Source organism: Salvelinus namaycush, chromosome 7, assembly GCF_016432855.1.
Source record: "Salvelinus namaycush isolate Seneca chromosome 7, SaNama_1.0, whole genome shotgun sequence".
Taxonomy (NCBI): Eukaryota; Metazoa; Chordata; class Actinopteri; order Salmoniformes; family Salmonidae; genus Salvelinus; species Salvelinus namaycush.
Window position 1 is genome coordinate 28,600,944 of NC_052313.1, and position 15,855 is coordinate 28,616,798.

At 45.0% G+C, this 15,855-nt stretch overlaps 1 protein-coding gene across 2 annotated transcripts in view; it reads right to left on the reverse strand.

Moving 5' to 3' along the window:
• lmbr1 (limb development membrane protein 1) overlaps nucleotides 1-15,855 on the reverse strand; it is a 63,785-nt gene that overhangs the window by 4,288 nt on the left and 43,642 nt on the right. For both annotated transcript variants that reach the window (XM_038997896.1, XM_038997897.1), the window contains 6 exons: nucleotides 14,574-14,650; nucleotides 13,809-13,886; nucleotides 9,701-9,774; nucleotides 9,216-9,306; nucleotides 8,517-8,583; nucleotides 1,828-1,989 (listed from right to left, as the gene is read on the reverse strand). In XM_038997896.1, the coding sequence (XP_038853824.1) occupies nucleotides 1,828-1,989; nucleotides 8,517-8,583; nucleotides 9,216-9,306; nucleotides 9,701-9,774; nucleotides 13,809-13,886; nucleotides 14,574-14,650 (549 nt within the window). The remainder of the gene's footprint in view (nucleotides 1-1,827; nucleotides 1,990-8,516; nucleotides 8,584-9,215; nucleotides 9,307-9,700; nucleotides 9,775-13,808; nucleotides 13,887-14,573; nucleotides 14,651-15,855) is intronic.

The following is a 15,855-nucleotide window of genomic DNA, read 5'->3' on the forward strand; positions in this document are numbered from 1 at the left end:
TAGCCAATAGAAACGAACAGAATAACAGAGTCACTACATGGAACAGACAGTCCAAAGAAAAGTCCCCCCAAAAAATCTAAAGGAAGTTTGTTCTATCTCAGAGATATAAGACCAGGATTTTTTGTCATGTATTTATCCCCTTATTTTAGGAATTAAACTATCTCCATATATACTTCCATAATTTTAAAACTGGTACTGGTGACCTTCAGATGAGTCTAGGTCTGGCCGACCGGCCAGACGGACCTAAACATTTTCATAATTTTCGTGAGATTGTCAGCTTTCCACAGAGGGGTCATATTGGTTTGTAGCCCAAACCGTTCGAACACTACAGACCTTGACAGAAGAGGCTGTACCGACTTCAGACAAGTCTTGTGAGGCCTTTTGGCACCCTAGAGCAAAACGGAGAGCACCACTGTGTTCGTGAGAGTCATCTTTCAATAGAGTTTGTACGCCAAACTGGTCGGACGCTACATACGATTTTGTGAGAAAAACGATTTTCGGGATGTCTCATGGTCTGACAAACACCGCTCTAGCTCTGCCACCTTTCACTGCAGGAGGTATCGGCGGATGCAGTTGATTGAGACACAGCCCACGCAGAAAAACATCTCTCCAGCTTAGACAAATTTTGATGGAGATTCTTTTGTTATGTTAATTATATTTACTCGTGGCGCGACCACTGTAGGCTAAGGGTTAAGTACGAGACACACCATGAGTCGAGGTGTGTTTTTTCCTCCCCCTCATTGTGTTGACAGTACTTCCAGGATTAGTTAGCATATGTTTAAGTTCCTAACCTCCTTTTTACTAGTGCCAGGTGACCATGTTCGCTGTCCCCCCTCCCCTCATATGTCTAAGTTCCTAACCTCCTTTTTACTAGTGCCAGGTGACCATGTTCGCTGTCCCCTCTGGACTCTTAAGCCAAATCACCAGATCCTCAGTCTTGTCCTCCTTCAAATGTACCAAGTTATTGGACATTAAATGTATTAAGGCTCTCAAAAACAACTAACCTATCAGTTGATAGCATTAGGGTCATCTGGTGCTGCACATATGTATAGCTGCATGTCATCTGCATAGCTATGAAGGGGTAACATGTACAGTGAGAACAAAAGAGGACCAAGAATAGATCCCTGAGGGACTCCACAGGTGATATCTGCTCTCCCTGATACATACTTCCCCAGGCAGATCGGGAAGAAACCAGTTTAGCATAGTATCAGAAAGACCAAACCATTTCTCCAGACTACCAGTTCTACTAATATCTTCAAAAATGGCATTTAAATCTAAGACTCTGTACAGGTGGAGGATTTCAAATGCTCTTTCATTTATCATGGAAAACTAGCTCAACGGTGGGAGGCCGAGTTAGGGGACAATCTGGTTCAGTATTGCACAGGGACTGCACTGCAATAGCTTATGTTAGACATTTTTACAAGGAAATATAACGCAAACTCCGCACATTTAGACGATGAAGCCTGGCTGAGCAAGTTTGCCGCCGGGGCTGGATAAAGTAAGCAATTAACAACTGAAAACAGTATCCTTGGATTTTTCTAGATGTCTGTAATAATCTTTGAGAAATGGGCTTGCCTTTCTTTTCATACAACTTTATTATAGATAGCAATATGTTCTTAAATAACACATAAATGAACCTGTAAGCAATCAATTGTTGAAAACAGTATCCTCGGATTGTTCTCATTGCCTGTAATAATCTTTGACTAGGCTTAATTATTGTATATAGCAATGCATTCTTTAAGAACACCGGTAACTCAATGAACCAGTCATTTTGTAATTTCTGCTTGGTTTGACATGAACATGAGTATATGAATATAAAGATGTTACCTAAAGCTTTCAAGAGTTCCTCTCGGATCGCTGAGGTGAACTTCCGGACTAGGCAGAGGGTAGTTACCACGGCAAACAGCAAGTTGTACGACAGGACGATATAGAAGTTTCCCAGCCAATTGAATCTCCCAAAGTCTCCGAGAAGGTCAAACCTGGTGATACCTGTGAAGAGTGTTAAGATATTAAATAAAAGACCACCAGATTCAATGTTCTGCCATTTGAGTGGATGGATTTCATTAACACAAAACAATCAACTATGTCATGATGATTTTGAGATACTGGAACATAGGGGTTTCTCATGAAACGTAACATTATTTGCACACTGATAATTCTACATCATTAGCTAGGTTTCCATCTAAATTGGCGACATATTTCATGTGAATATTCTAAAACCTGCACAAAAAACAATATGCACATTATCCCACCAGAGATGTTTCCATCAAACTGACTTGTTGTGGATAAAAGACTACATGCATGATGACATAGTGCTCATTAAAATAATTTTTGCGATTAAATTCCAATGTACCGAATAACAAATACAACGTTGTTATTCTGTACATTGGTTTCCATCTCATTTGTCATCTCTACCAACGGTTTCGTCAAACACTAAATAGCCAACTTAACCAATCTGGTTTTGGCGCATGCTCTCTAGACAAGAGTACACGGATAGGATTATATGATGAGATAGGCATAAGAGAAATATAATTGTATTTGATCATTGGAAGCCAAACATCATCATGTCACCAGAATTCAAATAATAGCCTTAGCGCAATATTTAGCCTATTGTAAATGTCCATGGTCACCGTGCACTTAACCACCATATGACGTGCATCATAACTTGCTTCATCTGCCTATAAACTTGTCCTGCTTTTCCACATCGTGGTTGTAGGCCTATACGTAACGATGGTTATTTTATCAATATTTGCACATAAAGGTGTTTCAACTGTCAATGCATTTTACAGACAAAAATGTTTCCACCAGCCTTGGAAACCTGGTTACTGACACCAGCTCTTACCCCTGGTTGAGTTATCTGTCTAACTAATGTGTAATGTAGGCCTATCAATATTCTAGGATTCCCATTGAGATGTAGTGATGAGCAGCATCACATGATTGGACTTTGTTGATGGACTAAAAACCAAGAGGAATCGATACAAACACAGGGCAAACATCTGGAGAGAAAAAGATAGCTTGATTCTTTCCCAGAGACGGGCACTAAATATACCATGTTCTTTTTTCCAAACACCTTTGGCAAGACGAGCACTGTTTTTATAAGCACAAACCCTTCCCTTTCCACGACTGCATGGGGTTTCAGCAAATTAACTATTTAAGAATGCCTGTTCTTTCGGCAGTTGAGGCACTTTGGAAAGTGTCTCTCTTCAATAGGCCAACTCTTTCAACAGGCAAGAAAGGCCAAATTGAAAGAAGGGCTTATACCCCAAAAACCATTTGATGTACACTGCATATTAAGATACTCAGGCTACGGCGGATCCAGGATAGACAAACCCTTTATGTAACGGATTTAGCAGCCAATGCCACTCTTCCTGAGAAAAGGTAATTTTCATTGTCTGACGGATTACATATGATTCCTTTCATAGGAAACGGTTTTGTTAGTGGGACCTTAGACAATTTGTTAGCGTGTAAAAACCGAGTGAAAACCCCCCCCAAAAAAAACAGAAGAAATGAGCAACACCCCAGGCATCATGGTTATCAATGATACCCCCGTCACCTGCACACATACACCTGAGTCAACTGCTCTGAAGTACACATATCTAATTCAAACAGTAAACAAGCAGAATCTTGTAGGTTTCCGCTGTAGCCAAGACAGCTTGTGCAACTCATGGCGGGCGGGTCTGACCCCCTGCCGAGAGGGAATCCTCCATTCAAGCCACTCGGAGACATTCACGCCATGTCTTGTCTGAGTCAGTGGAGGCTGCTGTGGGGAGGACGGCTAAAAATAATGGTTCGAATGGAGTCAATGGAATGGTATGAACCACATGGAAACCATGACTTTGATGTGTTTGATACCATTCCATTGAATCCATTCCAGACATTATTATGAGCCGTCCTCCCCTCAGCAGCCTCCACTGGTCTCAGTGTATGCTTAGTATGAATCATAAACACAACGCCTGAACTTCATTAGAACGTCACAAAAACGACTTGTACAGACTTCACAATGATATTATTGCTGGCAAAAATGCTCATCCCTGAGATAATAGGGCCAGGTGGCCACTTCCTCCTGTCCTCTATGTAGCTATGCACACCTCTGTGGTTATTCTGATGAGGAATTAATGCGTGAGATGTGCTGCAGACAGTGCCAGTGCATTGTGAGGTTGATTCTCTCCTCCATCTATCTCTCTCTCCAGCACTGACAGAGACAGAGGAGTGTTTATTTATCCCCCCCATATAGCACATTCTATTGGTTGAAAGGATTTTATATAATCATTTCAATTGAAAAACTCGTTTTGTGTATACTATCAGTTCATAAACTTGTATGGCACAGCTGACAATTTTTTGGTCCTTAAATAAAACTGGTATACTTTTTTATTTATCCCAATTTTCTATAACCAATTTTGGTCTTTAATGCAAGGCCAACAAACAAGTTTCTTACCTTCTCCCCCTTCCACTAGTCTCTTCCATTTTTGCAGTAATGATGCAATTAGTAGGTTGTAATTTTGAATAGAGCAGACATTTCCATGTATTCTTGTTCTGTCTTTTCTGGTGGATTAATCTAAAATAGCAACCAACTTTCTATGGCTTGTTTTAAAAAGTGATATTTTGGAGATTATTTCATTTTCAAATAACCAAAAGTGAGATGTTGTAATCTGAATAAAAGGGAAAAGGGCATTCTTGAACACCGGGTGAGCCATTCTTACTAATCTGCTAGAAAACGAGTTCTGATAGCATTTTGTATAGTATAGTTTTGTATGACTGAAGCCTTTAGTGAGAGATCTAATGCTTTAATATTTCATCGTTTCTGACCTGCAAATTCATATTCATTAAATAAATAGGCCCGTTTAATTTTGTCTGGCTTGCCATTCCAAATAAAATGCAATATTTTTTACTCATATAATTTAAAAAACAAGCCATTAGGTGTAGGCAGGGCCATAGACAAATAGGTAAACTGGGATATGACTAAAAAGCTAGAATCAGGATGATTTTTCCACAAATAGACAGGTATTTTCCTTTCCATGGTAACAAGATCTTATCTATTTTTGCTAACTTTCTATTAAAATGTATTGCAAAGAGATAATTTCTTTATTTCGGAATATGAATACCTAGTATGTCCACTTCACCTTTGCTCCCGAGTGGCGCAGCGGTCTAAGGCACTGCATCTCAGTGCTTGAGGCGTCACTAAAGACACCCTGGTTCAAATCCAGGCTGTATCACAACAAGCTGTGATTGGGAGTCCCATAGGGCGGCGCACAATTGGCCCAACGTCGTCCAGGTTTGGCCGGTGTAGAATTTGTTCTTAACTGACTTGCCTGGTTAAATAAAGGTTAAATAAATAAATAAATTCACCATTCTATTGGTAAACGACACGTGAATGTAAATGTTGTATTTTTATCCAGAGAGGTTAGAAAAATTATCAAGATCCTCTATTTTTAATTTTACCTTTATTTAACTAGGCAAGACAGTTAATAACAAATTCTTATTTACAATGACCGCCTAGGGGCCTTGTTCAGGGGCAGAATAACAGATTTTTACCTTGTCCACTCGGGGATTCAATCTAGCAACCTTTCATTTACTGGCCCAACTCTCTAACCACTAACCACTGCCGCCCCTCTATGAGGCTGTGGAGGCATCCAAATTGTGGATTTAAAAGAAAACATGAATCATCAGCGTACAATGACACCTTTGTTTTTAAGCCCTGGATTTCTTGCCCCTTGATAATATTGTTGGAGCTGACTTGTATAGCTAACATTTAGATGGCCATAATAAATAGATATGCCGATAGTGGACAACCTTGTTTTACTCCGACAGTTTAATACTTTGAGAAATAGCCATTATTTACTATTTTACACCTAGGGTTACTGTACATGACTTTAACGCATTGTATACGAGATTCTCCAAAATGTTAATATTCCAGTCATTCATATATAAAATTCCAGTCGTACTTTATCAAAAGCCTTTTCAAAGTCAGCTATGAATACTAGGCCTGGTTTCCCAGATTTTTCAGTGTTCTATTGTTTCCAGTACTTGTGAAATCATACGGACAAACCACATGACTTCATGTGGAGAATCACAAGGGTTTTAGTGCTCTTTAAAAAAAATAATAATAATAAAGTGACACTAACAGGAGAATAATTTACACTGAGGTGGATTAAAATTCTTCAGCGGTAAATATTCTAAACTCTTGTCATTCATTCCTGTGCTTTCTTTCAATGTTCTTAGTGTGAACTAACTCACAGTGCATGCACCCAAGCATACCCAATACCAATACATCAACCAACCATTCAATTCATCACATTTAGCTATTCCAAAACTGTCATAGCTCACCGAGGTAATATTTGTGTATTAAAAAAAACAAAAAAAACGATAATGCCTGTGAAACCGCTGCACAACAATTAGATTAGGAGATTGAGTGTCTGTAAAGATGTATTTACAGCCTCTGCAAGCAGTTGGCGATCATCGAGGGCCTTTAACCAAATTGCCTGTAAAGAGACAGTAAGAGGGGGTGGAGAGAGACCGCATTAAATACACCATGCCACTACGGTCAAGCTAAATTCATTTCTAATGCTAAAGGTTTAGATCTCGGGTTTGGTATTAGGAGAAAAGCTGATGGAAAGTAAAGGGGTTCTTGGCATTAGAGGAGACTACACTTACGTCCCAAATGGCACCCTATTCCTTATATAGTGCGCTACTTTTGCCCAGCCACAGTGTACTATCCCAGGAACAGCAGCCAGGCTGACAGGAGTGACCAGAGTCCTCTTTGCTGCAGTCTCTCACTGTGCTTTTGGGGACACTGCAGATAAAAATTACACAAACATACATGGGAAGAAAAGTAACTTCTCAATGGGGGCGGGGTTTCGAGTGCATGTCTTCGCCCTAAATGGCACCCAATTCACCATGGTTCAAGTAGTGCACTATGTAGGTAATAATAGGGCTCGACGCTGACCTTTTCACAAGTTGAAAAATTTAGGAGCACACAAAGAAATGTAGGAGCACAATGAAAAATATTTGAGGCAACAAGACGTTTTCTTTGTAGTAATGGTGCAATCATGACGGTCATGAATCTGCGCTCAGTGTCCTCTCCATGGCACTCAGGGGCTGCGGTACAGTGAAGTAATCATTGCAACAATTATCAACGGGGGACGATTTTTTTCCCCCTAGGCGCACTGGTGCTCCTAAATTACAATTCCAGGTCGCACCGCAAATATTTAGGCGCATATGCAAGTAAAATATTCGCACTCCTGAGCCTGGGAATAGGGTGCCATTTCCGACGCAGGCTATATCACTCTGATGCTTTCAAACACACACACACACACTTACATAACTGGTCATTTTTAGCCGTCCGTTTCCCTCCCTGAAATAAAATGTGTTTATGGGACTTTTACCCGTGTCTGCACCCTGACTAACCCTGCCGTCGCTGCCACGGGAAAAAAACAGTACCGAGCACTCCCATTTCAGCAGCATTACAGGTCCCATCGCTCCCTTTCAAGAGAAGCTTAAATAAAACATGGCGTCCGTCCGACAGGAATTCTGTACAAGCAGAGGTTATCATAAGGCATCAGACCCATTTTCTGCCACATTACCTCAATTCTTAGTGATGTTTGTGTTCATGTCAGACCTGGGTTCAAATACTTGAAAAAATCTTTCAAATACGTTGAGAGTTTGTTTGAGTCTGCTTGGAGTGCCAGATGGGTAGTATATACAATTTGGAGACTTTCTATTGGTTTGTTAAGCCAGGAAATTATTTTTCAAGTAGTTGAAACCAAAGTCATCTGACTTACTTTGCTTAAAAATCGACCATGCCCTCCGGTTCTCTCTCACACAAACACCACCGTGACACGTTAATATCTTCACAAAATGGCAGAACGGTAACAATGAAGAGTTTCGATTTCCCATAACACACATATCCAAAACTCCCTCTCCCCATGTCTTCCTCCAGAGGGCTTTGGATGGGGGTGGCCTTCATACGTTTATTCCATCTCATCTATTCAGCGTCACAGAGCAGAACCTGTTGGTATTTTGCAACGCTCCCTACGACTCACTGTACGCCAACACGCACACAGACGACGACGACGATGCTATTTAAACAGCTGTGCCTGCTCGCTGCGTGTCTATTAGTACCATTGTGAATGCGCTGCTAAACCTGTCATTTCTCCCTCTTGCTCCATTCTCTTCTCAAATCGCCATGGCAAACTGTGAAGGAATTTAACTTGTTAACCTTAACGGTCTGAGGGGCGGGGGGGGGGGCTGGGACGGAAGGGGATAGCTGAAGTTCTCTGACCGGCCCTCGTGGTCGTTTACTTAAGACCGGGAATGGGATGGTCACCTCACCTCCCTCCATCACTGCCCTCCAATACGTTTGTCATGAAAACGATCCAAAGCAGTCCACTAAACACGTACATCTGTGCTCACCTATCGGTTCCATCAACTATGCTTTAGTGCGCTACGTAGGGAACGAGGTGCCATCGGGGACACCCCCCCAAATAAAAAAGGTTGAATGAAAGGCAGGAGAAACTCACCAAGTGTTCTGGACATGACTGGCAGGGCTGAACTCAGCACCAGGATGGACACACAGCAACCAATGATCTACATGAGGGAGACAGACAGGGTTAGAGTATAGAACTTTAACTCGTGAACTCAGGTTAACAAATAGATAGGCCGCGATGAAACGTTTAAGTGTGAGAACTGGGAGGGCGAGAATAGCTTCGCAAGTCAGCGTGTGTGTGTGTATGTACACACACACACACACACACCGAGACGTGCACACACCTCTTCAGAGTAAATGGATTCCACATATTGTGCAATTAGTACCTCTGAAGATGCTCATTACCAGGTTCTGCTCCTTTGTGGCTTTCGAGTCCTTTCACCTAGTCGTCCTGGCTAGTTACAAAGCCTCACCGTTCCCCCTGCTCATTACCAAGTGAATGGCTGCCACCGTGGGCCAAACAGAGTACACACACACAGTTTCCCCCCCGATTCTCTCACTGAAAATAAGAGCTTGCACGGCGTCCATGTTTACGCAACGCACAAACAAATATTGGGGCGAGAGGTCAACTGAACCATTCAGATTGAGGGCTGGTGAGGAAGACGCCAGAGGAGAGGAGTGAGAGAGAAAGAATGAAAGCAAGGAAGAGAGAGAGAGAGAAAGAGAGAGAGCTGAAGAGGATGAAACAAAAGGAGGCCTAAATATATCACCTTCTTCATGTGTGTGTGTTTACCGTTGTCATGGTCGTGTCGTCTTTCCTGGGAGTGAGGCCTTCAAACACTCGCAAGCTGTAGAAGCCGACAACGGAGGACACCATCAAATAGCTGTTGCTGAATCAAGGACAAGACATCCTTACGCTTTCGAGCCAAAACGCCTTAACATGGACATTTCAAGTGGCCAGTTGGCACCTTTTCACCAAGGGTAAAGGTGAAAAGAGGTGACGAAACACGACAGAATGTCCCGGAAAGTGTCCGGCTAAGCTACGTCTTAAGTCAACACCACCAGTCCTAGGAATGTCACTGGGGTCACCACGGAGCAGGGGCCATATGTATCAAGTGTCTTAGAGTAGGACTGCTGATCTAGGATCAGTTTTGCCTTTACGATCACAATGAACACAATTACATGGCCAGAGAGGACCTGATCCTGGATCAGTACTCCTTGCCTGAGACACTTCATACGGATCTGGCCCCGGAGCAGAGGGGGTCATTAAAAGGATACAACATGAGAACGATCTCCACAACGGCCTGGACGACTCCGAACGTGGACAGTGAGGTGTTCCCAAGTCCCCGATCCTGGAACGACAGAGGGAAAGTGTGTTTTATTAAGGACAACTTCGATAGGACAGAGACGAGGAAAGGAGAGAGTGTGCTGAAATAGCAAATGGGCTGGATTCAAATTCCATGCTGCAGGTGGTAGTGACCACAAGGCTAGACCATAAATCAAATCATCATTCAAAATTAGGATCTCTGTCTTTGCGTCGTCGGAAGAACACAAATAAATCATGAGTAAAATGATTGTACGTGACAAAGTTAAAGTGAAGTACTTAGTGAGGTTCCGTAATCTGTGGGCATGTGATTACAGAAGGGGAAGTTTCAACTTGGTACAAATCAAAGTTCTCTCTTCAACACAGACAGACAGAATCAAAACCGGCTCAGTAATGGATGGAAAGCGATGAAAGAGAGAAAAATACTCCCTTTTTAAATCACTGTCGATCACACAGCATGTGAACAGGTGTTCAAACAAGCGAAAAAGGCATTGAAGTGCTGACGGTAAAAAACATGGAGCATTAAAAAAAAAAACGTGTAAAAAAACAACAAAACAAATACTTTGGCAAACATATCGGATCTTTTCTGCCCTGCCCGTTTGAAGTTTGTGCAGGGAAAGAGATACATCTATATATACACACTCCACTAGCCTCGGCATCTGTGTGATATTTGCTTTTGTCAGACTTGGCACCGTAACTGTTTACGTTAACCACTTATTTACTTCAATCCAAAGCGGCTCAATGCGCCGCTTTCTCTGTGCTGGAGCGACACAGCAGAGGAAGACAACGCCCGAGTCCCAAACGGCACCCTATATTCCCTTTACGGGGCACTTTGCCACTGCCCAAGGGGCTCGCTTTTCAAAAGCAGTGCGCACTCTATACCGAATAGGGTGCCATTTGGGACACCGCCAATGTCTTTGTCTGCTGTGGTGCACTACTTTGGACCCGGGCCCGTGGGGCTCTTCTCAAAAGTAGTGCACGGTTTACAGAAGAGGGTGGCATTTGGGATGCTGGCCTGTCCGTTGGAGAGATCTCTGCTGTGACACACAGCAGCACAGGGACACGTTATTGTTCAGAGTGCTGAATTTCTATCAAGTTGAACACTTCCCCGGCGTCACGACTAGGAGCTAGCCCCGACTGCATTCAAAAATTTAATAAAACACTTGTTCATACACTCTGCACACTCGCTCTAACACAAGCGCTCTCTGGTACACGCAACACACACACACAAAGAGAGCAAAGAGAAAAGAAAAAAACGGGAAGTCTGACAGGTCGTTTCACGCATTTTTATGCAAGTGGCATCTAAAGGAGCTTACTGTAGAGATGTGCTGCAGAGGCCCCCTCAGAGAATTAGCACACAGCATCTGGTGTCATCTATTAATAGTGGAGCGGGAGGGGTTGTGTGTGTGGGAGAGGGAGTGTGTTATGCTTGTGTGTGTCAACGTTATGGGAAAGGTAAACTCTTCAGTGTTACCGTTCTGCCATTTTGTAAAGATATTAACATGTCAAAGTGGCAGGTGTGTGTGTGTGTGTGTGTGTGTGTGTGTGTGTGTGTGTGTGTGTGTGTGTGTGTACGTGGCAGCTTTCTCAATCCGCCTCTCTCCAACCTGGTCTCCTTTGCATTCTAGTGGTGGGTTGGGGCGGGCTGGGGCAGAGGGTAAGGTCGGTGTCGGTCGCAGCCTGCCGCGGCTGGCTCATTCAGACACGCCTTGGTGTGTTTGTTGCTTCTGGGATTAGCGGTGAGCAGCACCTGTGTGCAGGTGAGGTTGTGAGCCCGAGCGCAGAGCGTGTACACACACAGCGGTCGGGGCCAGCTGGGCCCTTCAGGTGTGTCCCGTCCTCCTCCACACTTTGATGTACTTCACATAGTTTTAATGACGGATAATAACAGAAAGAAAGAAAAATATATTCTGTGGATTAAGATGGGGTTTTTTGTGTTGCAAAGCTGCAGACTGACAAGGAACTGACTGTCATCAGTAGGGTTACAAAATTCTGGGAACTTTCAATACATTCCCTGGTTTTCTCAAAATCCCAGTTGGAGGATTTGCGGAATAGGGAGGGAATAAGCAGGAAATCCTCCAACCCGGGATTTCTTGAAAACCAGGGAATTTATTGAAAGTTCCTGGAATGTTGCAACCCGAGTCATCAGTCAAAGGTTCAGGGAAGGTGGGGCTCTGGATGAAGGTTCCCTAGGTACAGATCTAGGATCAGCTTCCCCTTCCCCAATTGTAACCTTAAAAAAAGGGACAATCCAGTTGCTACATCCATTTTGGGGATTTAGAAATGAATGAAACACACTCAATGACTCGTGAAGTATAGAACTTATGAACGCCTCATGAGCTTAGTTCAACTGTCAGACGCCCATCAGAACCCAAAATATGAGCCTGTTTTACTCCAATGTTTGGAGACAAAAATACGCTTAAAACTATGAATGTGTTTATCTTGGATTGGTCAGTCGTTTCATCAAGAGCTCTAATGAATTTTAGAATGGTTACATTTCTTCAGGCCCATCCCTCAGCTTTTTACTAAAACCGTGCGATGCTGTGACGGCCCTAATTCCACAGGGGACGAGCCGGCAATAACACTTAAAAAAACAATAATAATAATGATTGGTCCTCTTAACACCCGTTCGCCAAGCTGTAAAAAGCCCTGTCCTGATTGGATCGGCCTCCTCTCCTCCCAGGCTGTCTGAGTCAGAGGTGGAGGATGCTGGAGGTCGGAGCAGCCTGTGGTACTCAGTATGCCGAGTGCCACGCGGTGTTGTGAGGGAGCGAGAGAGGGGAGGGAGGGGACGGACAAACATCCGCAGTGCCGTTCCATTGTGCTGCTGTACTCTGCTCCTGGCCCTACAGCTCATTTGACTTTCCCACAGTCTGGAGGTCATGGGCCCTCTCTTTTTCCCCCCTTCCATCTTCCTTTCTCCCTGTCCCTTCTCCATCTCTTTATCCCACCTGGCCCAGTCCTCCCGCTCTCCCCCTTTTTCCCCTCCTCCTTTCCCTCTCGCCCTCTTCTCTCTGAGCGCATAGGCGGCGTATGAGGGCATTGGGACGCAACCCCCCCCACCCCCTGTCGCCGTAGCGATGTGAGATCAGAGGCGTGGCATCCATCCAGCTCATCAAACTCGTAAACCATTTAGCAGTGCTGTGGCTGTCAGGGGGAGGGAGGGAGGACTCGAGCTGCATGACAAGCGTAATTTGGGGGATTTTCAGCGATGCGTCATGCCAAAGAAAATATCTCCTCGATAAAATAATTGGAATGTCGAGGAGGGCAGCCATTCGCCCGCAAGACGAGCTGAGAAATGAGGCAGAAATAAGATACATTTTGTTGCCTTTGTCAGACGAAAGGAAAAAACACACACACACACACACACACACACACACACGACACTAGCGCACACGCACACCTTGGTCGTACCAGATGAAACGAGATAAAGAGATTAAGAAAGTACATTGCATGCAAGAGGAGATGCAATCTGGAGGGCCATTAAGCACTCCCGTTAGACAGACAGACTCATAAAAGGAGTTCACCTGGCCTGCCTGGTGCACACAGTACCACAGAGCTACTCACTGAACTCACACACACACACACACACACACACACACACACACACACACACACACACACACACACACACACACACACACACACACACACACACACACACACACACACACACACACACACACACACACACACACACACACACACTGAGGAGAGGGTAATGCAGCTTATTTCACCTGCCGTGGACACACACACATCACACGTTTCATCTGCATACCCCTGTGAAATGACTTTCAATGAGGAGCAGCACAGTAAAAAGGGGGACCATAGCTCTGCTACGATAAACATCTGGCCCAGAGTTCTCTTTCCTTTCTTCCCAACATGCACCTGAGCATATCCGGAATTTGATTCATGTCCCCGGCGACTGCCGAGCACCTTCGCAACGGTCTAGTTTAGTAGCGGCCTGGCTCTGAGTTTATCTGTGTTGTGTGTGTGAAAACGGGCTCCGGTGTGCATCTGTTTAAAAAGGGGGGAACAGGAAGTAACTCTAGCCAGGCCTACCGTTGATCCCTTTGGCATGGCCGTCTCATCCACCAGCAGATAAAGGACATTCAGCGCCACCAGCAGGACTGAGATAGTCTACGGAGGAAGGGAGTCGAGAAACAAGAGGGGGTTTTAACATGATCAGGTCAAAGACAACACAGAACTAAATCGATGAGTGGTCGGTCCCCTGGAATGCATGTTGTTCTGTAAGCGGTTCCACACTCAGCTTGAATAATCTCGGGCACTTGGGCTCAGCAAACGCACCGTCGCTGTACAACACTGAGCATGCTAAGAGAGGCAGATTACTCTGTGTGTGTGTGTGTGTGGGGGGGGGGGGGGGGGGGGGGGGGGGGGGGGGGGGGGGGGGGGGGGGGGGGGGGGGGGGGGGGGGGGGGGGGGGGGGGGGGGGTTCAATTGAAAGCCCAGCTGTCGCAGCGGTGACTATTTAGCCGAGCCTTTCCTTAAACACGGTCGACAAAAGACACCACACCCAGGGGTTTGATGCTCAGTGCTGCAGACGGGGGTCAGGTGGCTCCCTGTTCCCGATATAGTGCACTATATAGGGAGTAGAGTGCCGTAGGGCTTTGGTCCAAAGTAGCGAACCATATTGGGAATAGGGTGCCATTTGGAACGTAGACTGAGTTGACCCAGGAATACCCCCCAGCCGACACAAGGTTTTCTACTTTATATACGCCATGGGTAAACGAGGGGGGGGGGGGGGGGGGGGGGGGGTGGGCTTTAGTGGGACTGACTGGCTGAGGTAGTATCAATCTGAAGACTCACCGTCCCTGTGAGCAGTATTAACATCACAATGGGGTACAGCAGGTTCTTCTCCCATGCAGAGGCTTTCTTCCTCCTCTCTACGGGAGGGAAGAAGGAAAGGCAGGGGCGAGAAAGAGGGGATGAGGAGGGGCAGAGAGAGAGAGAGAGGATGGGGGGCAGAGAAAGAGGATGGGGGGCAGAGAAAGAGAGAGAGGATGGGGGGGCAGAGAGAGAGAGAGGAAGAGACAGCGTGCGGAGAGAGAGGTCAGTGTTGGGAAACCACCACATTCAGAATTTGGGGTCCTACCGTATATGCAAATACGAGCAACGCCTCAAATCAAATCAAGAGCACCCCTCCGCGCCGGTTGGGTAGAAACCGGAAGCATCCGGTTTTCAGGGGGAAAGGAGGAGGAGGCGGAAGCAAAAACAGACACTTCTGGGGTTCTTTTGCCAACCCGCTCAGGAGTTTCTTCTACGCCTGGTACATTAGGTTAAATCAAGAGTGAATCAACTCCGATATTAGACTGTTTTCCTAAATTGGTTCATTAATTAATATATCAAAGATATTAAAAGGTGAGTAGTGGCACCTCATGGCCTCAGAGTTTATTTAGAGTTAGTTGGTTTGGTTAAACATATGGTGAATGCGTACCAACACCATCTCTTCTCTCAGGGCCCAGAGGGGCTGAAGGTAATATGGCCTTCACAACAAACCAGAAAACCACAGTCTTCCTCTTTAATTAGTCAGACAAATCTTCATTATAGAAACAGATCAAACAAAAGCTGAGATTCTGATGAACTTGATTTCTAAGTCTACCTGTTAAATGACGAGAGGTCGTGCTGCTGCTACTGATATGCCTTCTTGCTCTGACATAAATAGATGGTTGCAGAGATGAGGCCTCAATCATTGTAAATCACTCTACACATTGAGAACCTGCCTGACCATAGTAACACGTCAGCATTGATGGCTTCTGAAGACTGACTGATGGGCCACGGACAGTAAAGGACTTGTGATGTAATGCCCTTTTGAAATCACTTTATAACACTGTGGTCCAGTGTCCTTACTATGAGCTTGTCTGATTTGCACTCCATCCCGCTCTCCCTCCTCCCTCCACCTCCCTTTACCTCCACCACTCACTCTCCTCCCTCCCTCCCTCCACCACTCACTCTCCTCCCTCCCTCCCTCCACCACTCACTCTCCTCCCTCCCTCCCTCCACCACTCCCTCTCCTCCCTCCACCACTCACTCTCCCCCCTCCCTCCCTCCACCACTCACTCTCCTCCCTCCCTCCCTCCACCACTCACTC